This window comes from Gossypium hirsutum, chromosome D09 (genome assembly GCF_007990345.1).
Source record: "Gossypium hirsutum isolate 1008001.06 chromosome D09, Gossypium_hirsutum_v2.1, whole genome shotgun sequence".
Lineage (NCBI taxonomy): Eukaryota > Viridiplantae > Streptophyta > Magnoliopsida > Malvales > Malvaceae > Gossypium > Gossypium hirsutum.
In genome coordinates, this window is record NC_053445.1 from 52,335,534 (window position 1) to 52,358,970 (window position 23,437).

Below are 23,437 nucleotides of genomic sequence, written 5' to 3' on the forward strand. Positions count from 1 at the left end.
ATAATTCCATATATATATTGTTCTTGTATTAATAATGGGTTTTTTTTAATTATAAATAAAATATTAGAAATTGAGGACCCCCAAGAGAGATGGGGAACATGACCATGTGGAAGCTGTTGGGGGCATTCATTCATTGCCATTAGTTTATGCTTTATTATATTAATTGAATTCTATGGGGATCACCAACATTTTGGGTTTATTTTTATAAACCTGTTCCTCATGGTTCCATATTATCTTTAATTTTATATATATATTTTGGATCTGGCATTGTGATGTAATCTCATGTTCAATATCTTTGATATATAATATATGCAAATTGGCCATGTTATGTACTAACTCATGCAATGTGGAAGAGCAGCAAAAATACAGCTTCTGTATTTCAATCATTCCTTTTAACTGTAACAAACAGTAATATTCAATGATTCAGGGACATTAGCAGATCTGTTAATTCGGTCAACCAAATTACTGTTCAATTAATTAAAATTTTTAAAGTTTTAATGAGATTTTTTTTAAAAAAAATTTGATACCTTTTTCTCTTATTAGTGCCGCAAGATAGTCCTACAAGCTGAGCTAATTGCGCTTTAGAGATGGTTTTAATTACTCTATGGGTTTATGAATTGAGTCGGACTCGGTTGGGCTCATTTTACTATTTAAGAATAATTTAAAAATCATTAATATTTATATATTTTATAATCTTCAATAAAAAATGTCTTATTATTATTATTAGGAGTATACACCCATTCTTGGAACCTTGAGAAGTTTCGTTCACTGAAAAACCCTCAATGACTCAACAAATGCTATCCATATTTGCAGCTGTAGTAGATTGGGCAATTTGTGTACATTTAGTATATTTTTTTCCAAATCATATAAACATAAATTATGTAACATAAATATAATATATATTATGCATAATTTGTTTTCTCATATACTTTTAAAATGAATTTTGTTACGTGAACTTATGTCACTCGATTATTGACTGCAATCTTTTTCTATCCGTGAGGATTCCACCAGAGTGTCTTCTACTTTTAATAGACCATGAACTAGATCAAAATCATTTTGAACAAACCCATAAGAAAGGATTTCATATTGTTTTTTAAACATTCAAGAGACTAATGTGAATAGAAATGAAAGACGAAATCTCTTTAATAATAAACTTATCTTTTATAAAACTTTTTTAAAGTATTCACATACAGAATTGCTTTTAAGATTCAAATTCCAACAACCCACCTAAATCGAATGTCCCAAATAGAACATAAAAATTAGGCTTATTTTCCATCTTTTAATTTATCAATTAACTCTACTTTGATATATGTATTTTTGTATTTTAATAATCAAGTTTATTTTGGTACTTTAATTTGGAAAATATAAAAATGTGATAATGTGATACAATCTCAAAGTGTTACGTCATCAAATCTTTGATAAAATCTAAATTTAATGGATAGAATAAACCTAGTTATCAAATTTAGGTATTAAAGTGGATAAAAAAGCATTAGAAATTCTATTACGCGCATCTGCGTATGGAAATTACGTACTTAGAACACAAACTGCTGTTTAAAAATAACATGCAACAAATAGTGAAATGTATAATAACATATTTTAATTATGAAAAAACATTTTTATAATTTCTTAACTAAGTTGGTGCCCGGTTGATTTATGACACCAACACAGTCAGGAGCTTGAATAATAGTATAGATATACAATTGATGGAGGTAATAAAGTATGCATAATACAATTAAAACATAAATATTATATTGAAATATAGTTTTAGTTTAATGGTAAGATTGATATTTTGTTGATATAAAGAGCATGGGTTCAAATAAAATTACAAGTAAATTTTTATTGATATTTTTTAAAATAAAAAGATTAAAATACCCTCGAATAATATAACTTATTTTAATTGTAGAAGAACATTTTTTGTAATTTTCCTAACTGAATTGATATCGAATTACTAAACCTAAAAATAATCTAATTACTAAACCTAAAAATCATAACCTAGAGCAAAGAGATGTTTGTTTAAACCAAACGGCCCAACAACCTAAACTCAAAGTTAGAACCCAAATTTGATTATCACATTCACGGCGAGGGAGTTAATAATTACTACTGACGGTAGAAATTCCGATTTCGACTCAAATGGGAATAAATTAGCATTTTTTAATTAGACTTATTCACATGTCGAGTGGTTGTTCAGTTCGTTTCAAGCTTAGATAATTTCATTAAACTTAATTACAAAAAAAATAAATATTGATTTGAATGGTTGTAAAATAATTTAATTTTTAAAGAGTAAAATATAAGGGTTACTTGGCTTGAAAAATTCTTGAAGACTCTACTCCAAACTAAATATAGATATGTTTTTTGAAAATTCTTGATCATATTAGATGTCAATTATTTCGAAACTAAGCTGCCTAAGATTTTAAATAAAGTAAAAAGCAGTAATAAAATATAGGATAAACTACACCCATGGTCACTTTTGTTTACCTTAGGTTACATTTCAGTCACTTATGTTTGAAATGTTACGTTTTAGTCACTTACGTTATTATGTTGTAACATTTTAGTAACTGAGCCGTTAATTGTCGTTAATGGTGTAATGGTAAGCTGACGTGGCACGTTAAATTATCATTTAAAACAAAAATTTTAGGTTAAATTATACAATTGGTTCTCATAATTTTTCGTTTTGAGCAATTTAATTCTTTTATGTTCTTTTAACTTTCATTCTTTATTTTCTTTATTTTCCATTCTCTTCTGCTTCTCCCTCTGTTTTCCTACCTTCTTTATTTATTTTAACATACCAGAAAGTCGAATTGGCAGTGAAGAAAGAAACATGGTATGGGTTTATGGGTTTTGGTTATAGGGTTTTGGTTATAGGCAAATGATGATAGTCGACTTCCTACTTTTTTCACTGCCAATTCGACTTCCTAATATGTTAAAAGAAATGGAAAAGATATGAAAACAGAGAGAGAAACAAAAGAGAATGGAAAAAAAGATGAAAGTTTAAAGAACATAAAATAAAAAAATTAAATTACTTAAAACGAAAAAAATATGAGGATCAATTGTATAATTTAACCTAAAATTTTGTTTGAAATGATGATTTAACGTGCCACGTCAGCTTACCGTTACACCATTAAAGACGATTAATGGCTCAGTGACTAAAATGTTACAACATGATAACGTAAATGACTAAAACGTAACATTTCAAACATAAGTGACTAAAACGTAACCTAAGGTAAACAAAAGTGACCATGGGTGTAGTTTACCCTAAAATATATTGCAATTTTCCAAAATCGGAAGTAAATAATACATTGGTCCGAGAAATAGTAATAAAGAAGAAAAATGAATAATAAAAAAAAGTGGGGGTCTGAGTAAAGAGCTTGCTTAAGTCCAAAGCCAAAACCCCAAAAAAATGAATGATGAAAAATACATCATCGGCCGGCCGCCAACATTAACTTCCGATCAATTCCCCGAAAGCTTTCTCCCACTTTCTCTTTATCCAAACCAACCCCATCTCTCTCACCCAAGCTACAAAATCAAAAGTAAAAATTAAATCCTTCTAATGGATTTCAACGAACTAGAAGCAATCGAGGGCCTACGATGGCCATGGCATTCATGGCCCACAACAAAACCCGACGCCTCCTCATTAACGATCCCACTCGCCGTCATGTGCACGCCGTTGACGGAGTTCTCGGGGCTCCCAATCCTCCCTTACGACCCTCTCATTTGTTCCAAGTGCGGCGCCGTTTTGAATCCGTACGCGCGCGTCGATTACACCTGCCGTGTCTGGTATTGTTCTTTCTGCTTCTCCAAAAACTCTTTCCCTCGAACTTACTCTTCTTCCCTCGAAGAATCCAACCTCCCCGCCGAACTCTTCCCCAATTACAGCTCCGTTGAATACGCGAGGACCGTTAATCCCGTTACCGCACCTATTGGGCCATCGCTTTCGTCGTCTTCGTTGTCGTCGATGGCGTCGTCGATGGGCGGAGAAGTATGGGGCAGAGGGCCGGCGTTTGTGTTCGTGATCGATGTGTGTATGGAAGAAGAGGAGTTGAGAGGGGTTAAGAGTGAGTTGCTGCGCGTGGTGGAACAGTTGCCGGAGAGCGCGTTGGTTGCTTTGGTTACATTTGATGCAATGGTGAATGTGTATGACCTTGGGTTTTCTGAGTGTTCGAGGGTCGTCGTGTTTCATGGTGATCGCGAGCTTTCTTCCCAGCAGGTAGTTAAAAACAAAATACAAAACAAAAAGCTCAAAGACCCAATTTTTTTATGCTAGTCTCAAATCGTTTGTTATGGCAATCAATCATGCAATGTGATCAGTAATTATATACATTGTTAGCGTCTGCAATTATTTTACTGTAATTTGGATGCTAAATTGAAAGTGCGAGTGTATTGGTATGTTGGTAGTGAATGTATTTTGTTAGCAATGGTGAGGACTGTTTGGTTGCTTAGAAAGTACGAAAAAAATTTTCTTTTCCGTTAAAGATTGGGAATTTTTAGTTCTTCGTATTGTTATTTGGTTGCTTTTAATCGAAAAGATGAGAGTGGTGACTGTTTAAGTAGTTAGATTATGTTTAAGAGAGGAGGAGCTGAGTGTATGTGTGAAAGATAACCTAAACTTCTCGAGCTTGTTACCCTGGCACTCGGCTTTTTTTCTGTTTTGGTACATCTTTAAGTTGTAGTGTGATTTGGATGCATTTCAGATACAAAAGTTTCTTGGAATCGGTGGTAAGAAGCTACAGCAACTTGGGAAGAGTCTGGTTATCCAAAAGCAGAGTTTTCTACTGCCGATATCTGAATGTGAGTTCAGTATAACATCTGCAATCGAGGAGATCCGTTCCTTTGCGCAGGTGACACCCGGTCATCGGCCTCAGAGATCAACTGGAGTGGCAATATCTACTGCACTCGGACTTTTGGAAGGATGTTTGGTTAACACAGGGGCCAGGATCATGGTCTTCACTTCCGGACCTGCTACTCGGGGCCCTGGAATTGTTGTTGACTTAGATCGTGCTATTGCTATTAGGAATCATAAGGATCTCATAAATGGTCAGGCACCGTATTATTGGAAATCTAGCAACTTTTATAAGAGATTATCGCAGAGACTATGTGATTCATCCATTGTTCTTGATTTGTTCGCTTGTTCTCTGGATCAAGTTGGAGCAGCGGAGCTAAAAGTTCCTGTTGAGAGTTCAGGTGGGTTTATGATTCTAGGGGAGTCTTTTGAATCCGATCAATTCCGAAAATGCATGCGTCATATATTTAGTCGCGATGAAGCAGGGAACTTGAAGATGTATTTCGATGCAACCATTGAGATAGTGACTACTAAAGATGTAAAAATCTGTGGAGCCCTCGGACCCTGCATCTCTCTTCGGAAAACAAATAATTTGGTGAGCGAGAATGAGATCGGGGATGGTGGTACATATATATGGAAGCTGGGTACACTTACTAGTAAAACATGTATTGCTTTCTTCTTCCAAGTAAACTACGAGCATAAACCTCAACCCGGCGCTGCGTTCTTGGTACAGTTCATAACACGCTATAGAGATGGGAACATGGGAATTCGAAGACGGGTGACAACCGCTGCAAGAAGATGGGTTGCAAAGCAGTCACCAGATATTCGTGCCGGGTTTGATCAGGAAGCAGCAACTTCAGTTATGGCCCGACTTGCTATCCATCGAGCAGAAACATGTCAAGCTAGAGATGTTATCAGATGGTTGGATGATAACCTTATTCGTTTTGCTTCCAAGTTCGGAGACTATATACAGGAAGATCCTTCGTCTTTTCGTCTTTCATCGAACTTTTCACTTTACCCTCAATTCATATTCTATTTAAGAAGGTCCCAATTTCTCGATGTCTTTAACAGCACTCCCGACGAGACTGCTTTCTTTCGACTGATGCTGAATCGTGAAGGAGTTACGGATTCTATTGTCATGATCCAACCCACACTCCTACAATATTCTTTCGATGGACCTCCGGTTCCTGTTCTCTTAGACATTCGTTCTATATCCCCGGATGTTATTTTACTCTTTGACTCGTACTTTTGCGTGGTTATTCATTATGGATCCAAGATTGCTCAATGGAGAAGGCTCGGTTACGATAAAGACCCAAACCATGGGAATCTAAGAAAGTTGTTCGAAGCACCAGAGCTGGATGCAGGTCAGTTGGTGGCGGGACGAGTTCCACCACCGAAGCTTATTAAATGTGACCAGCATAGCAGTCAAGCAAGGTTTCTTCTTGCCAAGTTAAACCCATCGGTTACTCAAGATTCGACATACACGGATGGTTCAGACATTATATTTACAGATGATTTGAGCTTACAAGTTTTCATAGATTATTTGCAAGCCCTTGCAGTGCAGGGCTAATTTACTGGGATTTTGTATACACCATCTCTTTGGGGCTACATATGTATTTTGATTAAAGCATCTCTTTAGTAAACTAGTGGTCGAACTTTTGAATCAACTAGGAACAAAGTGATTTTTCATTGTATATTTTTTTGTATATTTTGAACAAAAAGATATTGTGGATGCTCAAGACTAGCATTTTACTCTTTAATGAAAATGTTATTTTGTGACCAAAAAAAAAAAGTCAATGAAAAACATAGGGTAAATTCTACTATTAGTCTTTGTATTTTACAAAAATGGTAAATTTAGTATTTATACTTTTAGTTTAATCAATTTTAGTTTATATTTTTTGAACCAGTCAATTGCAATTTTTACTTTTTAAAATTTGAAATTTTAGTCCTAACTCAAACAATGACAATTAAATTTATTTGGTTAATTTCAATTGCTAGTTGTGTATTATGTGCACAATTGTAAATTCAATCTATATTATCCAATTGGATCATTTTAAGTCTCAATATTTTTCAAATTTTGAAATTTTGTTAATCTATTAATTAAATTTTTAGTGAGTAATATGTGAAAATAACAAATTAATATGACATTACACATATGATAATATATTTGACACATCTTTTGAAAATAACAAAACTTAGTTTAATGAATTTATCAGTTATTGATTAGTGAGACCAAAATTTTAAAAGTAAACATGGCCATATTAAACTACAAGATTAAATTCACAATTCTCGTAGAGTACAACAATCAACCAAAAAACGAATTGATTGACGGGGCAACTTAAAATTAAGCATACAAATGGATATCTCTTTGTAGACAACTCTATCATCACATAGAATTTCATTTTTCTTTAAATATCATGTCTAACATATGTCCGGAATATGATCCTCCGCTAAATACATGAAAATCTTGAAACATATCAAACTCATACTCATTTCTAACTCGAACATATCACACCTATGTTCGAGTAACAGAGGAAAAAATACAAGCATTTCAGACAATCACTCAAGGTACCCCTTTAGGCAATCCACGCTACAATAGAGCGTAGAAAATGCCATAAACAGTGATGGGTAAAAATATCATGGAGGCTAGGAGTCAGATTGCATTTTACCTTCTCTACTCAAGTAATAGGCAAATTAGTCCTGTATATTACTTTAAAAAGTAAACTGGTCCTTTTGTTAAAAATTTCATTCATTTCTACTATTAAAAATTAGTTTCAATACATTAGCATGAAGTACATATGACTCGTCACATGTCACTGTCTGATTATTCCATCAACCATGACAGTTTTTACGAGTACAAATGGATAAAAATTTTAACAAAAAAGACCAATTTGCTCTTTAATATAATATATAGAGACTAATTTGCCCATCATTTTAATAGAGGAGCAAAATACAATCTGACTCCTAGAAGCCTCCATAGTACTTTACAGCATTAATGAGAAGTAATATGAGTGAAATGTTTAGTGCAACTTGTGCCATTGACTAAGAAACTAGAATCAAGGACAATCTCTTAAGCTTCATTGGAACAACTTAAAAGCTTGAAATCATACAATGAACATAGGCAGCCAAGAGGCACACAGAACCAGTATAGTATACTAATGTCAGATACCATCTTCATAAAATGGTGAAATCAACATTTCAGAATAACAAAACAGATGCTTTACAGGTTCATCTTTCACAGCATTACAAAAGTCATAACATCCTCATTCTGTGGTTTGTACCCAATTCTCAACTTCCAGCAAGCTTAATAGTACTATTACTAATAGGGTTATTGATTCAGGTTGCAAATGTAATGAATGCTATCGCAACTAATCACTGTAAAATAAAGAACCCTAACACTATCATTACATTAAATTTTGCTTCTTTCCAAATTCAACCAAAATAACAGCAACCACTTTCATTTGAAACTAATTTCAGAGCATAACAGTTCAAGAATATTGGAAATATGCAAGAGTTCGTGGGGGGGGGGCGGGGAGACCCGGTAATTTCGGATATTTTTTCATTGTCAATAATGAGACTATCAAGCTCGTCATCCCCACCAGAGTAATCAGAGCATAACAATTCCACAAATGTACTATGGTCAACTAAAGGAAGGGGGAAAAAAGAAACCCAAGAATCAAATACCAGAGTAATCTCCTCTAGGGCTATCAAGCTCGTCATCCCCACCAGAAAGCACGTTTCCGTACGGCGACTCCAAATCGTCCATTACTAAGTCATCTGTACTCCTCAACCCCGCATGCAAGATCACGAAACCAACCCCGACGGCCAGCGCCACCAGGACATTGACCCAAACGCCGGTCAGAACCAGTCCTGCCACGGTCAACCCGAAGAGCGCGGCGATAACTATGCGGTCGTCGATAAAGAAACCGAAGATCACGACAGGCTCCTCGCGATCGCGGGCGAAGTAGAGGAAGAACCAAGCGAGGAGGATAACGAGGAAAGTAAGGAGAGAAAGAGGATGGTAGATTAGGGATAAGAAGAGGATTAAGAGGAGGATTAAGGTGTAATTAAGGCGGAAATGGGTTAAATTTTGGGCAATTCGAGTGGTAGCGTCGGAGGTGGAAGACGGGAGGTCGACGGTCGAGATGTCGAAGAAATCCCTCCACGGACGGCGGAGTGCGGTGAGGGATTGGGTGGTTCCCTTAATGCCGGAGATTAACGACGACATTTCTTGGGCAAAAGCAAGTAAACAAAGAAAATCGAAGAGAGGTTGCTTGTAGTAATGGTTTCTTTGCTTTCTGAGATTTTAAGGTCAAATTTAGCTTCTTAAATATCAAAGCTATCTTTTAAACCATTTTTTACTGACTTTTTTTAATAACTTTAAAATTAAAATAAAATAACTTAACAAAATCAATAATTCATTAAAATAATAATATTTTCAATTTGGTCCCACTACTATTATCCAGTTCAACTAGTTGTTGAATTTAATTAAATAAATTATAAAATATTAAAAATTAGATAATATCAATTTAATTAATTTTATAGTCTAATTTTGAGATTTTGAATGATTTGCGAGTTAACCAATCTAATTTCTCTCTAAACCAATACTCTAACCAATTTTTAATTTAATTAGTTCAATCATCTAATCCAATTCGATTTAAACAACATTAATTTTTAGATCATTTTCAATTTTATTCTTATTGAATTTGGTTTCTAAAATAATAGAATGAGTTCAATTTTATTTGACTTTCCATTTATAAATCTAAAAGTCATAATTATTCCAATTAATCCAAACCGATAACTAGATTTGAATGTTTTAAACATCCCTTGCATTTACATTTTAATAATTTTTGTTTGAAATGTTACGTTTTAATCATTTACGTTATTATGTTGTAACATTTTAGTTACCGAGCGTTAATTATAGTTAATTGTGTAAAGATAAGCTAACGTGGCATGTTAAATTATCATTTCAAACAAAAATTTTAGATTAAATTATACAATTGATCCCTATATTTTTTTCCATTTTAAGCAATTTTTTCTTTTATATTCTTTGAACTTTTCTCCTTTTTTTCCATTCTCTTCTCTTTTTCCTTATGTATTCCTCACTTCTCCATTTCTTTTAATGTAGCTTCTATATATTTTCCACTTGTTAAAACTAGTTGATGTACTTTTATTTTTTTGAACAATTTATTTTTTTCTTTTTTATTTCTTTATTTTTCTTTTTTTCTTCCCTTTTATTTTTCTCTCTTCTCATATTCTTTACTGAAGAAACATAATCTTTACCCATCAAATAAATCAAGTCTTTGTTTCATTCACATGATTCCTAAATTGAATTTCACTCAAAACTCAATATCAATCATTCTTAATCAAATCAAATTTGAATGTATCCTAAATCTGAAACTAAAATTGGATCTAACTAATCAATATAAAAAATAATATTCTTAATCAAATCTAAACATAAATTAATTTATTTACATCCAAAACAATTTTTTTTCCGTTTCCAAACTTTTACATAATCGTGTAGATTATTCTTTTCCTTTTCTTTCATTTTTTGACAAACAAATTAAGCTAACGATAAAATTGGTCAAACCTTCTTGGATATTCCCAAGCAAGTTTGATTGGAAACTAAGCATAGATGAATTGAAGAGAGAAAGAGAGCATGGAACCAAATTGGTTTGAGTAAAGTTGATGGTAAGTTTCGTATGGTGGTTATTTTAGTAATTGAGAATGTAGAACTCGTTTGAAGAATCTATGAAACAACATAGTTCCGAGAGGGCGAGAATGTTGTAGGTAAGATAAATAAGGTGGCCGTGGGGGTTGGTTAGGAGATTAAGAGAACGGGCTCGGGAAACTTTGTTGATGGTGAACTACCATAAGTCACGATTGGTGAGGTCTTCAAGTGAGGCGAGCTTGTGGACTAGATAATTGAGAGATCCAAATTGATTCGTTAAAGTGATGATGGATGATGAGGGTTTACAATTGTGGGTTAAGAATATGCGAAGCAAGTTTTATTTTGATTTCAACTTTCGCTTTTTCTTTTTCTATAAACATAAAAAATTTTAACAAATGAAAAACTTAAAAAAAAAAACTATGTTAAAAGAGATGTAGAAGCAAAAGACAAAGAAAAAAATTTAAATTGCTCAAAACAAAAAAAATATGGAGATCAATTGTATAATTTAACCTAAAATTTTTATTTGAAATGATGATTTAACGTATCATGGCAACTTGTCACTACACCATTAACGGCTCAATGACTAAAATGTTACAACACGTTAATGTAAGTGACTAAAACGTAACATTTCAAATATAAGTAACTAAAACGTAACCTAAGGTAAACAAAAGTGACTGTTTTAGTAATTTAACCAAAATAAAATTTAACAAAATAAATCATTAAATCAATTAGTGAGGTTTTCAATTAGAAATTATCAAATAAAAAATTATCTTTAAAAACAGATATATGAGACAAAATATATTTAAAAACCAAATACAACTATTATTCCACATTCATTTTTCATAATCTTTGCTATTTTGAAAGCATTTTGAAAAGTGTAACTTTGTGCTTGTATACAAATATATACAAATACCTGCTTCTACTACCCAAAATCATGTCTTCATCAATGGGGAGAAAAACATGAACAACGAATATAAACACGAATTTTGCTATATGATGATTCATTCACAGCTCCAATTCATCAGAGCCCGGCAACGAAACCGGTCCAAGCGAATCAGCATCTACACTGGCAAGCATCTCAAAGTCCCTACTTGCATTTATCCATCTTACAGCAAGCACCAAGAAACAAACCACGACGCCTTTCTCAATCTTCGAAAGCTCATTGTTTAAGAAGGCTGGTTTCTTGCCGGGAATGTATTGGTACTTTGACATTTTCCAAGCCGAGAGAAAAGCATTCCTGATGGGTCCGCATTTCAAGAGCACGCCGTGTTGAGATATGTAGCGTACGACTCCTTGCAATTCTTCTCCAGGGAAGGGTTTAAAAGTCCGGCAAGTAAACACTACAGTGAAAACCGTATTCCCTGACTCATCCATTACATTGCCTTTACCTATGCTTTTCAACCTAGTTACGGCTAGAAAGTAACCATGATCCTCGCTGGCTTTCTCCTTAAATAGGTTGTCGAGTAGGCATGCCAGTATGAACCTCCGAGAAACTGGTTTATCCAAGTTGGTAGCATTTATCTTCACATCCCTTTGCAATTCCACTTCAAAAAACATGTCTTGTATCAGAAAGACAAAGAAAAGCAGAATCAATATAAAGGTGTCACAACAGATTAAGCACTCGTAAAAATCAATAATAAAAACATAAATAAATCCGATGACAAACCAAAAACATCAAGAAATAGTAACGATCTGTTCGAACTAAAACTAATCAGTCGATGATATCGATTAAAAAGAAAAAGAACAAGGAAATCTATATTCACCCATTACAATTGCCAGATTCCTCTTCGAACCTCGGCAAATAGAATTTGCCTCTTCAGATAAGAAGAAATGTAAAGAACGATAACTGTTGAAACTAGCATATTGAAAGATCAATCAACCAAATTAACCATGAGCTACTACAATATTACAATTTTCTTCCTCTTGATTGAATCGTAACTTGCATTAGCAGATTCATTTTCTGAGGTTTCCTGGATCGAACTAGCAATTGCCAAGGAACGATGCATAGCAATGAATAGGGAGCCGGCCGGAGTACAATCATGAAGTTGAAAGTACTAGAGATCCTAAGGCCATCCGATCGGAAGACTTCCTCGACCGATTGGGTCGATCAAGAAAAAGCCTACAAAAGTACAAACAGTTCAACCTCTTGTTCTCAAGAGGTTAAATTTGGTGCAAGTTTTGTTCTCAGACAGTGAATTAGATACTTCCATCAATCAAACTAAGCAATTTACAACCTCTTGTTTGTGCAAAATACATTAAAATTTGCCTTACAACATTTAAATCTAACTTTCACGTTGCAGTCAAATCAATTTGACAAAAGCCACTGCAAATTAGATAGATTCAGATCAAACATTTCAAACAGGAATTCTCATCATGCTAAACCGGACAACAAATTACAAAAAAAAATAAAATCAATTATCTCAATTGCACCAAATAAAGCAATCAAACACCCAAAACCCCAAATACTTCGTTCAATTACAATTGCTTTCAAGTGTTACACAAAACACCCAAAGTTTATCGAAATAATAAACCACAAGACAATTGATGATGCAAAAACAAAATACGGTATTTTTTCAGGAAAAGAAATATATTAAAATAGGCTTAAAGGGAAAGAACCTGCTTAGCTGAAATCGTGAATAGGCTTTCTTTCTCTTTTTCTTCTTATTTTCCTCCTAGCCAAACAACAATTTTTTCTGCGAAATCAGAAAACGAAACGGTGGGCGCAGCGTAGATATTTTGAATTATGGTTTGATAAAATGCGCACTATTTTGGGCGACTTAGTTTTGGTTAGTTGAATTTTTGAAACCCGACCGCAATAAATTGTACAGATACATTCGATTTTAAGTTTTTGAATCATTTTAAATTGAATTTATTTATGCCCGATAGTTAGTCCGTATTGATTTCAGAGTTTAAAAAGTTTCGAATTTCAAATTCATAATAAATCCCAACTCCAGATAAATTTAATATAAAAACAACTTTATAATTGAATAAATATTAATACTTAATATGATTTTATCTTAAAATATAAATAAATAATTTTTTTTATTTTTTTAAATGTATTGTATTAATGGGAAAAGCAATTAATAGTAATTTTTTATGTTAAGATATAGAGTGAAATATTTTTTGAAAAGCATTAATTTAATGTAAAGTATTTTTAATACTATACATATATATGTATAATAATATTTAAAATTAATAATTATTAAAATCTATAAATTTAAACTTTAATGATAAAATAATTATTACTAATACATAATATAATATTAATACATCTATAATTATTATTGTAATATAGATTATAATAAAATATATAATATTATATGATATTATAATGTTTAATTATTTATGCGTATATATAAACTATTAATATATTATATGATATGATATAGCATTATATAATATAGTAGAAGGTCTAACTTTCAAATGTATGAAAAGTATATAGACTTAGATCATATTTCAACTAGTATAATAATAAACAATAATATGTAATATACAATATATAATATAACTATTATTACATTATAGATTATAATAAAAGATATAGTATCAATAGTTATGTGTAATTTAGTATATTAAAATACATGTTTATAATTATAACTAACAATATATGAAATATTATTAAAATTTGAATTTACAAACTGTAGTTAGGTATTGGGTTTAATTTCTTTTTATTCTGGACTTGACATTTGAGTTCTATTTAGGCTATTTTGAGTTTGGATAATAACGAGTATATTATTTGGGTTTGAGTTTAATATAATATGTTTGGGTTTTGGAATAAATATTTTAGAATATAAGTATTAGGTTTATAAATTTAAAAAGAAATATAAAAATTTATTCAATTGTCAATATAATAGAATAATAAACAATAAAAGTTATTTTCGTTAATTCATATAATAAGTACTTTGATTATTTTATATAAAATAAATTATTACATTCAAAATTAAAATATTTATAACTTATAAAATTCAAAATTATTTGAATTTGTAAAAATATGAGTCCGAAAGGGCCCGAGCCTGAGAAAATCCAAGCTCGAGAAAGTTCGAATCCAAAGTAAGCCTAATCCAAACCCGCTCGTTTGCGAACTCTAGTTCTAGATTGTTTCATTTGATTCAGTTCCGGGTTATACTAATTAAAGGTTGACACTGTTTTGAGTTTGAGATTTTAGCTTTTAAAGTTGGGTCGTTATTAATTTTGATTATTTCGTATTTAGGATCAATTATTACTCAAGTTAAATGAGTATAAGTATCACAGAGGTCTTTCTACTATAAGTTGAATTGTATTTTACAAACTATTTTTCTTTTTTTTAATTTGGATTTATGTGTGTAATGCTGAAAATGAATGATATTTTGTATTTTTATAATTCATTGTCATTAAACAAATAAATATTATAGAGAAAATGATTCGTGCGTGATAAAATAAAATTTATGAAAATAATAATAAGTTTATTATTAAGACTCTACTAGTGAGTTATAGTTAAGAGGAAATTAAGGGTTTGGATATAAATAATTGAATTAGAGTGTAATTATTAGGATAGTAATTACAAAGAATTGTAAATTTTTAGATGTGTTTAGTTAGCAAAGTGTAATTTTATTGTAATTCTACATGTTATGTTTGGCACTATAAGTTGTAATTACACAGTTATATAATTGATATTTTTAAAAATATTAATTAGTATCAAAATTATTACCATGATAAAAAGTATTTCTAAACAAGTAACAAAAATTAAAATCAAAATCATCATATATATCATTTTAAAAAAGTAGTTGATAGTATGATTATCAGCTGTATTATTCCCTCTTTAATATTTAACATATGCTCATTATCATCATATGTCAGTCATTGACTGAGTTCATAATCATATGAATTTAAACACAAATCATTAAAATTATCAATATCTTCTTCCATATACCTTACGAGATATGGATTATCTCAATTCCTTTTGTGATTGAAGATTCAACATTGATTTTTATGCTATACTAAAGTTATGTTGTTAAAATGAGAAATGTTTTTTTAGAATAATGAGTGTCTTCTCAGTCATATTTTGAAGTCTCAAATATCTCAAATTAAAAAATTCGTGAGATGTGTATGGTGCTTGTGCTTGGTATCATTCTCTTAAATGGTATTATACCCTACGATACGGTGCAAGAAAAACCTTTTTAGTTGCATAATTAGCATCGACCTTATAATATTTGAGTTCACAGTCCAACTAATCTATAATTTTAATTATAAAAATTTATGTAAAGTTAATTTGGAAAAAGACTCTAGGTTAAATCCCTTTTTGTAGATAATATAATATTTATAAATATGAATTTATAACATATAATATTTATAAAAATAATTTTATAAATTGTCCAAAATATTCGTAAACACTTGGATAATATAACATTTTTCATAACTTTAAGAAAGTTATTTTTAAAAAATAAATTATGATAAAAAATTATAACATTTTTTATGAATAAATATATTATTTTTATGATATATAGTATGGGCACATAAATAAGTTATGTCTATACTTGATCATAATTTTTTTTAAATAAATATATTATAACACTTTTATAACATGTAAATAATTCTTTTTACCATAACTTTAGAATTTTTTTAGGATTTAAATAATATTTTTTTTGTTATAATTTTATAAAATACACAAATTATTTTTATAATATATTATTTTAGGATTTATAATATAATTTTTTTCCATAAGCATCCCAAACACTCATACGTGTTCATATTTATAATATAATTTTTAGGACTTGTATAAAAATAATTTTTTAAAGATTAAATTTGGGTGTAATTACTCCAATTCTCATCCCTCTTAATAATTAGAAAGTATAATTAGGGTGCTCCAATTACACCCAGTATAACCCACCAATTACAATAATTATCTAAATATGTCATAATTGTGTAATTACAAGCAATTACACCCAAATTCAATTACTAGGTGACTTTCTAAGCACTACCTAAATTTATTTTTATAAAAATTTAAAATTAATATAATGAATTAATTTATAATTTGGCCCTCAATTTTTTTTATTTTTTTCTCTTAAAACAATTTTCTGACTGTCGATTATATTTATATTTTACTCGGCAAATTCCATAAAAAAAATACAAACAAACAAAGAGGATCATTAGTCAAAGCTTGGTCAGCTTATCCCTAAATTTATATAATTTTCAATTAATAATTAATGTTAATAAAAAATTTTAAACTATTCATATCATATTTATATAATAATCTTTGATGGCCAATTCTAGTGGGCTACTAAGAGACAAATATTAGTCGCACTGGCATCTTTTTTAGTAAAATTCTACAAAAGGTCCCTACATTATACATTTTTTTGTAGATTTAATTCTTTTATGACAATTTGATCATTTCAATCTCAAGGCCAACTATTTTTATTAATTTCATTAAATAATTTGACGTGACTTTTTTTTAATCTGTAATGATGTGACATATACACTTTTATGTTTTTTTTTAATATAATTGGACAAATATTATACTCTTTTTATATCTGTGCAAAAAAAAAAAACAATCCCAATGTGTATATACCACCTCATCGCATGACTAAAAAAATAAGCCAAGTAAAGTTATATGGGGCAAAACAAGAAAAGTTTTTGAGGGGCTAAAATGAGAACTTAAAATTTTATAATTTCTAAAAAGATTAAATTTCTATTTTTGAAGAGCCAAGATTGAATTATAATTTCCTTTAAAGAATGAAAGTCGTATTGAATTTTTCATTTTCTTAAAGGACCTAAAAACAAAATTTCCTCTCTCTTTTTTCCCCAAAACCTTTTTCTGTCGGTAGACAGAACTAACAAAATGAAGTTAACCTCAAGACCGAAAATACATATTTCAAATAGTAAATTAACAGTAAAAGGACTAAAATTGCAAATACTGAAAAGTTCAATGACCTTGTCCCGCCATTTTAAACCAAAACCCTTTGACAACTTTGTGTTAACACTTTGACCAAAGAAAAAATTGTCTATTTCTCCAACAACAAACAGACGTTAAACTAATGAAATTGAACATATTTTGACCACGTTTTTATTACGTCTTAAAAGAAACCAGTCCTAACCACGAAATAGGAATCAAACCAACACCTATATAAATCCATACTTCAAAACAGAGAAGAAGAATAATAATAAAACCCGCCATGGATGAGTTGATAAAGCAACTGCTACAAGGTGAAATCTTCTGGTACGAAACTAAACCGACCCGAACTGCTTTCGTTCCGTATTCGAACACGCCCAGGCAAGTCGAACCGGGTCGAAACGATGGAGGAAACTCAGAAAACATGAATAAGAAGATGATTGGGTTCTTGATGAAGAGTTGGCCGGCGACGGTGGAAACTAAAGACGGCGAGAAAGAGAGGTGTTTCCGTCATATGATGAATGAGAGAATAAGAAGAGAAAAGCAGAAGAGAAGCTACTCCGCTTTGCATTCCATGCTTCCTCTTGGCACTAAGGTTGGTTTTTTTGTTTGGATCAATTTAGAAACGATACTTGTAGGATGCAATCTTTGTATATTTAGTCCTTCAACTAATGTATATTTTCAGTCCTGAGCTAAGCATTTTGTTTCTCTCAATTTCAATAATAAGCAAATCAGTTTCTCACAAAAAGAGTGGAACAATTTAGTCCTTACAAGTTTCTAACAATTAATAACAATTTAGCCGTTTTTAAAATGATTGTAGGAATTAGGTTTAAAAGGTAAAACCTAAATAAATCACTTTGGTTCAACTGGGTATTCCTCGTTCATTTTCTTTAAGCCAACACTTGTAGTTGATGCAGAATTGAGTCAGTGTAAATGGGTATTCCTTGTCTTATAAAATTGTTATTTTTCTTAAATGGCAGAATGATAAGAATTCGATAGTTCAAACGGCAACGAAAAGAGTTCAAGAGCTGGAATGGCTGAAGAAAGATTTAGAGAGAAGAAATTACGAATTGAAATCAAATCATAATAATAAGATAGGATTGAAAGTAGAGAATCCAACATCTGGGATTGATTCAATGTTGGAGACTTTGAAATGCTTGAAGGAATTGGATTCCAATCCCACAATCATTCAATCCAACTTCACTCCTCAACAATTCCTGGCTGTCTTGGCTTTTCCAACTCAGGTTTGCTTCTCTCTTTTCACTCTTTCTTCTTCTTCTTCTTCTTCTTTGTATAATAACATATTTAGCTCCTAATGTTTATTTTTTCTTTCCCTTTAGCTCTAATTCTTTTTCTTTTGGGATTACTTTGGTCATTAACTTGTAAATTTTAAATTAATTGTTTTTTTAGAAAGAAAAAGTTATTGAAATTTTAATGGCACAAATATGACAATTCGCGTGACAAATAGTGTAAAGTCAGAAAATTTTTTAGAAGTCGAAATTAAATTATAATTTTTATAATAATAAATATACAATTTCACCATTTTAAATTTTTAATAGCCTATACCTTTATAATTTTTAAAGGATTAAATCAATTTTTTATCATTTTTAGGACGCCAAAGTGTAATTTTATATTTATTAATTTAAAATTTTAAAAATTTTAAAATACCTAAATGAAAAATTTTCTATTTTAAAAAAAATCAGGTCCTTGCCAACCCCTTAGTTTACATGTGTACTTCATTCATGATGTGGATTTTTTAAAAAAAATAACTACAAACTTTTGTAATTTTTTTAAAATTTAACTTTTATGTACTTTTTTTTATAAAAATACGTGTAGATTGTGGCATCACCAACATCAAAATTTTAACTTTGTTGAATGCGAATATTAAAGAGTTGCAATTAAATTAATAAGGTGAAGTTATGGTTAGTATAGAAATTTTGTGAAATTATTATTTCGATTTCGGATTCTTTACTTTTTAAATAGTTAAAACCATTAACTATTACACTGATTCTTCTAAAAACATTGTTTTCAACGCATCGTAATTAATAACTTTTTTTTTTCCTTTTAGTGTGTTGAAGGGATGTAAGAAAAGTCTAAAATCAAATTTATAAGATTAAATATCAAATACAAGCTTAATAAAGAGATGAAAACTATGATTTAACATTAAAAAAGGATTGCTTGGAAAATATTGCAAAAATATAATAATAGAAAAACATGGATCTTTTATATATATGGATTGATTTCTTTAAAAAATTGATAGTAAATTTTAGGATAAATTATATTAATTATCACTTAATTATGATTTTTTTTCTGTTAGTACTTTTTTTTATCTAGTCACTCGAGTATGAAATATTACAAAATAAGAATTCAACTATTCAATTTGATCTTTTTTAGTAATCTAATTATCTTGAGTTTTTAAGAGTTTACATTAGTAATAATACTATAAATAAATATTTAAATGTATATGGTCGATTATATAGCTTGTGTTAAAGAAAATATAAAGATATGGAATTAAACAAAAAAATATTAAGATGCAGTCTCAGTACTTAACAGTAATGCTGATAATTAGTCCAATGTGTGTGTTGACAGGGTGAAGCTGCCAAAGTAGAAAAGGCCTTAGATAGAACCTTACAAGAAACTGGGAGGAAACTTCAGGGACCTCGGAATGGACCCACACCTTTTTATTTCACAAATAACTCCTATTTTCTAACCTCCCTCCCATCGCAATATCACACGTCACTCCAATTCGTGCATGGAAAATTCCGCAATTTTGAATGATAAGATTGGGTTAATGGGAACTTGCTCCTATTGTGGAAATGTTTTCGCCTCAATTTGATAACTAGATTCCAATATTTGTAATTTTTTTAATTAAAATTCTTTTAATTTTCAGTTTTTTACCCATTTAAGTTTTCTATTTTATTTCATGAAATTAGTTGTTAAATTCTAATACAATATTATTTGACCCAATAGTGAAAACATAGGGTTTGAGTATATGGTTCAATTAAGTGTTCAATTTGGGGCCGTTCTAAAAATGTCATTTTAAAAAATATTTTGAATTTAAATTTTAAATGCTATTGAGTATATACATTTAAATATAATGCTATAAAATAAAATAAAAACATTAAAATAATATTTAAATTCATTAATATTATAAGATTCAATAAAAATATAAAAAACATTGTCACTCATTAATATTTATTTTAATATGTGAAATATCATCTCTAAAATCTTTAAACAATTAATATTAAATGTTATTAAATTTTAATTAAATATTATTTCAAATAAATATTATACCCAATATCGAATTTGGATTTAAATGCACTTACGCAAAAAGATGAAAAACAAAAGACAAATTAAGGTTGTTTTTTCCTTAACAAAAACAAAACATATAAACCGAAATAATCCATGTTTTGTTGATTTTATCATTTCATTTATGGACCACAACATAAAAATGTTCCAACCGGTCGATTCATATTATAAAATTCAATATAGTTTATGAATGTATAAGATTAATTATTCCCAATCAACCTATAGATGAAAATTTTTCTGAATGCACCTTGGAACCAAAAAGAAATCACCTTAGCATAATGATCTACAAGGTTGTTTTTAAGAGAAAAATCAAAATTAGACTTTTAATTCGGGCATTATTAAGGGACCACATCTATAATTTTACCTTGAATAAGAAATACTACAAATTAGAAATTTGGGTACTGAGATGTCCGAACTGAACATACGTAGGTTTGCCACAATTCAAGTAGTCAAACCATGTTAAGGTTTCGGAAAATGCCCAATGTGGCAGATTCGACACCACACACAATACATCATGAAATACGAACACTACCCGAGATTAAAATTGATTAAGTAGAAGGCACCAAGCTTTCACAAAGCAACAACGGGCAAATAAACAAATCATTAACATCAACTAAGATAAAAGTTAAATGGAACATGCAAATCAACTCCAAAAGCAAAACAAGTTGCATTATCTAATATAACATTCGGAACGATATAAAAATTGTCATAGTGCATCAATCAAAATTTGATCAACATAAAATATCTCTTCATACAAACATCAAATAAAGCATCCAAAGTTGCAAGGATAAGACTTCATTTTAGAGGAATGAACCTAGAAGAATGGGTAGCACCAATACCTGGTCTACCATGCTTGACTGGCTTGTACGAAATAGAAAACTCAGCAAGGTAATGGCTAATCATTTCAGGCTTGATTTCAACTTGGTTGAATGTCTTGCCATTGTACACACCGATAATGCTTCCAATCATTTCGGGTACAATGATCATGTTACGCAGGTGGGTTCTAACTGGTTCCGGCTTCTCACCAGGTGGAGCCTCCCTTTTCTGAACCAATGCATCAGAGCAAATGTTAAAAGAGTGAAATGGTCAACTTAGCAGAACAACCGAACACTAATGTTGTTCAATCATTGATAAAATTCACTTAAGCTATAGATTTATTATGACAAATCAACAACCTAGGACTTGAACCCTAAAATTGGACTTAAAACATGTAAAAAGAGATCGATATTGGGAAAAACGCAGAGCATATGAGAATAAACTAAGAACAAGTACGTCATTGAATCAAAACTATATTGTTATACGCATCAGCTATGTTACTCGGAACTTGTGCGCAACACATGGATATATGGATATGACTTATAAAAATACCCGTGTAGGATGCATACCTATTACGGAAAGTCACGCTCAAGTACGAGTAAACTAAAGGTGCATAATTTTTAACATAATCATTAAGTTAATGAAATACGTTATGAGACAAAAGTACAAACAATTTACAAAAACATTCTTCTAAGAAAGGAAAGATCAACTTCAATTAGTAAGATCTACAATAAAATACATTTCCAATGAAAATCACTTCATATATAAATAATAGTATAAAATTTTGATTCATGAGGCCAATAAAAGAATTCTTTAATTCTATGTTTCTTTTAGCTTAAACATTAATGAGAAAAAGGCTACAACTATTTACCAAAATAAAATGAAAACTCCAGTAACTCAACATGGACCTATCAACCTTAGATCTAAACATAAATCCCATAGATATAATCGATTAAAAAGCAAGAACTAAAGAGCAAAAAGTAAAGATTAACTTACCGCCTTGCGAAGCTTCTTAATTAGAGCCATGGGCTTTCTCTTCAAACCCCTCTGGAACCTACAATCACGTAACAAAAAAGAAACAATAAAAAAATAAAACCCATTTCATATTTATTTATTTAAAAATGAGGAGGAAAATGTTAGCAAAAAATGAATATTGTGTTATTACCTTCTGCGAGCTCGAGCAGGGAAGAGCTTGACAAGCTCATCAGTGGACATATCAAGGAGAGCATCCAAATCGACACCTCGGAAGCTAAACTTCTTGAATGTTCTCTTCTTGGGCACACCGGCCGCCGCAACCTCCGTCTCTACACCCGCCTATAAAAAATTACCGGTAAATATAAGTACCATAGTTAAAAGAGAAAAGAAATAAAACTAAGAAAGAAAAAGAAGAAGAAAGGAGCAAATGTAAGTACCATAGTTAAAAGCTTCGTGTGTTATGAAGCTCGAGTAGTAGTCGCCGCCTAAAGGTTTCGATTGTGGGAGGTGGAAGATGAGAGGAGGCTTTTGATAAATTGCTTATATATATAGGCTGTGAAAACCCTAGAATCATATCTTTAGGTCCCAGCTTTGGGCCGTTACGATGGGCCTGATTTGGGTTTAGTTAGATTAGAGGCAAATTCGACCTTTTTCCTTGGTCTAATACTAATTAACACGGTCCAATGTCATATAATAAAAATATAATGATTCGATTTAATTCAATTCAGCAAAAAAGTTATACTTATCTAGTCACATATGTTGTATAAGTAGATTTGAGGCATACTTTCATAAGGTATAATAAAAATATAATGATTCGATTTATTTCAATTCAGCAAAAAAGTTATACTTATCTAGTCACATATGTTGTATAAGTAGATTTGAGGCATACTTTCATAAGGTGATGAGAGATTTTTTATTAATTTCATGATAATATAAGTTACACGTAACACTTGGTACAATAAGTAACTTTCAATCATCAATAACAATATAAAAATACTCTATATAAATAAAGAAGTAAGACCAC

At 30.7% G+C, this 23,437-nt stretch overlaps 5 protein-coding genes across 6 annotated transcripts; 2 read left to right on the top strand and 3 right to left on the bottom strand.

The window, feature by feature from the left end:
• Positions 1-3,303: 3,303 nt before the first annotated feature.
• Positions 3,304-6,509, top strand: LOC107929146 (protein transport protein Sec23A). Its single transcript, XM_016860503.2, has 2 exons — positions 3,304-4,204; positions 4,689-6,509. Exons 1-2 carry the CDS (start codon positions 3,548-3,550, stop codon positions 6,345-6,347), a joined length of 2,316 nt encoding a protein of 771 aa, XP_016715992.2. The 5' UTR covers positions 3,304-3,547; the 3' UTR covers positions 6,348-6,509.
• Positions 6,510-8,208: 1,699 nt separating this feature from the next.
• On the bottom strand, positions 8,209-9,113 carry LOC107928984 (PRA1 family protein D). The gene has a single exon (XM_016860300.2). The coding sequence runs from the start codon at positions 9,003-9,005 to the stop codon at positions 8,454-8,456; it is 552 nt and encodes a 183-aa protein (XP_016715789.1). The 5' UTR covers positions 9,006-9,113; the 3' UTR covers positions 8,209-8,453.
• A 2,134-nt stretch (positions 9,114-11,247) lies between these two features.
• On the bottom strand, positions 11,248-13,285 carry LOC107928995 (DNA-directed RNA polymerase V subunit 7). 2 transcript variants are annotated; one of them, XM_016860312.2, is made up of 2 exons: positions 13,065-13,285; positions 11,248-12,007 (listed from the first exon to the last, which is right to left on the bottom strand). In XM_016860312.2, exon 2 carries the CDS (start codon positions 12,003-12,005, stop codon positions 11,454-11,456), a length of 552 nt encoding a protein of 183 aa, XP_016715801.2. In that variant the 5' UTR covers positions 12,006-12,007; positions 13,065-13,285; the 3' UTR covers positions 11,248-11,453. The 2 variants fall into 2 exon arrangements, with proteins under 2 accessions (XP_016715801.2, XP_040957304.1); XM_041101370.1 differs by lacking the exon at positions 13,065-13,285 and adding an exon at positions 12,212-12,345 and having other exon boundaries at positions 11,248-11,992.
• Positions 13,286-17,573: 4,288 nt separating this feature from the next.
• LOC107929084 (transcription factor bHLH92) lies at positions 17,574-20,347 on the top strand. The gene is made up of 3 exons (XM_016860420.2): positions 17,574-17,908; positions 18,294-18,557; positions 19,903-20,347. Exons 1-3 carry the CDS (start codon positions 17,597-17,599, stop codon positions 20,089-20,091), a joined length of 765 nt encoding a protein of 254 aa, XP_016715909.1. The 5' UTR covers positions 17,574-17,596; the 3' UTR covers positions 20,092-20,347.
• Positions 20,348-21,265: 918 nt separating this feature from the next.
• Positions 21,266-22,966, bottom strand: LOC107928983 (40S ribosomal protein S15-4). The gene is made up of 4 exons (XM_016860299.2): positions 22,851-22,966; positions 22,604-22,752; positions 22,435-22,492; positions 21,266-21,666 (listed from the first exon to the last, which is right to left on the bottom strand). Exons 1-4 carry the CDS (start codon positions 22,851-22,853, stop codon positions 21,418-21,420), a joined length of 459 nt encoding a protein of 152 aa, XP_016715788.1. The 5' UTR covers positions 22,854-22,966; the 3' UTR covers positions 21,266-21,417.
• Between the last annotated feature and the right edge of the window lie 471 nt (positions 22,967-23,437).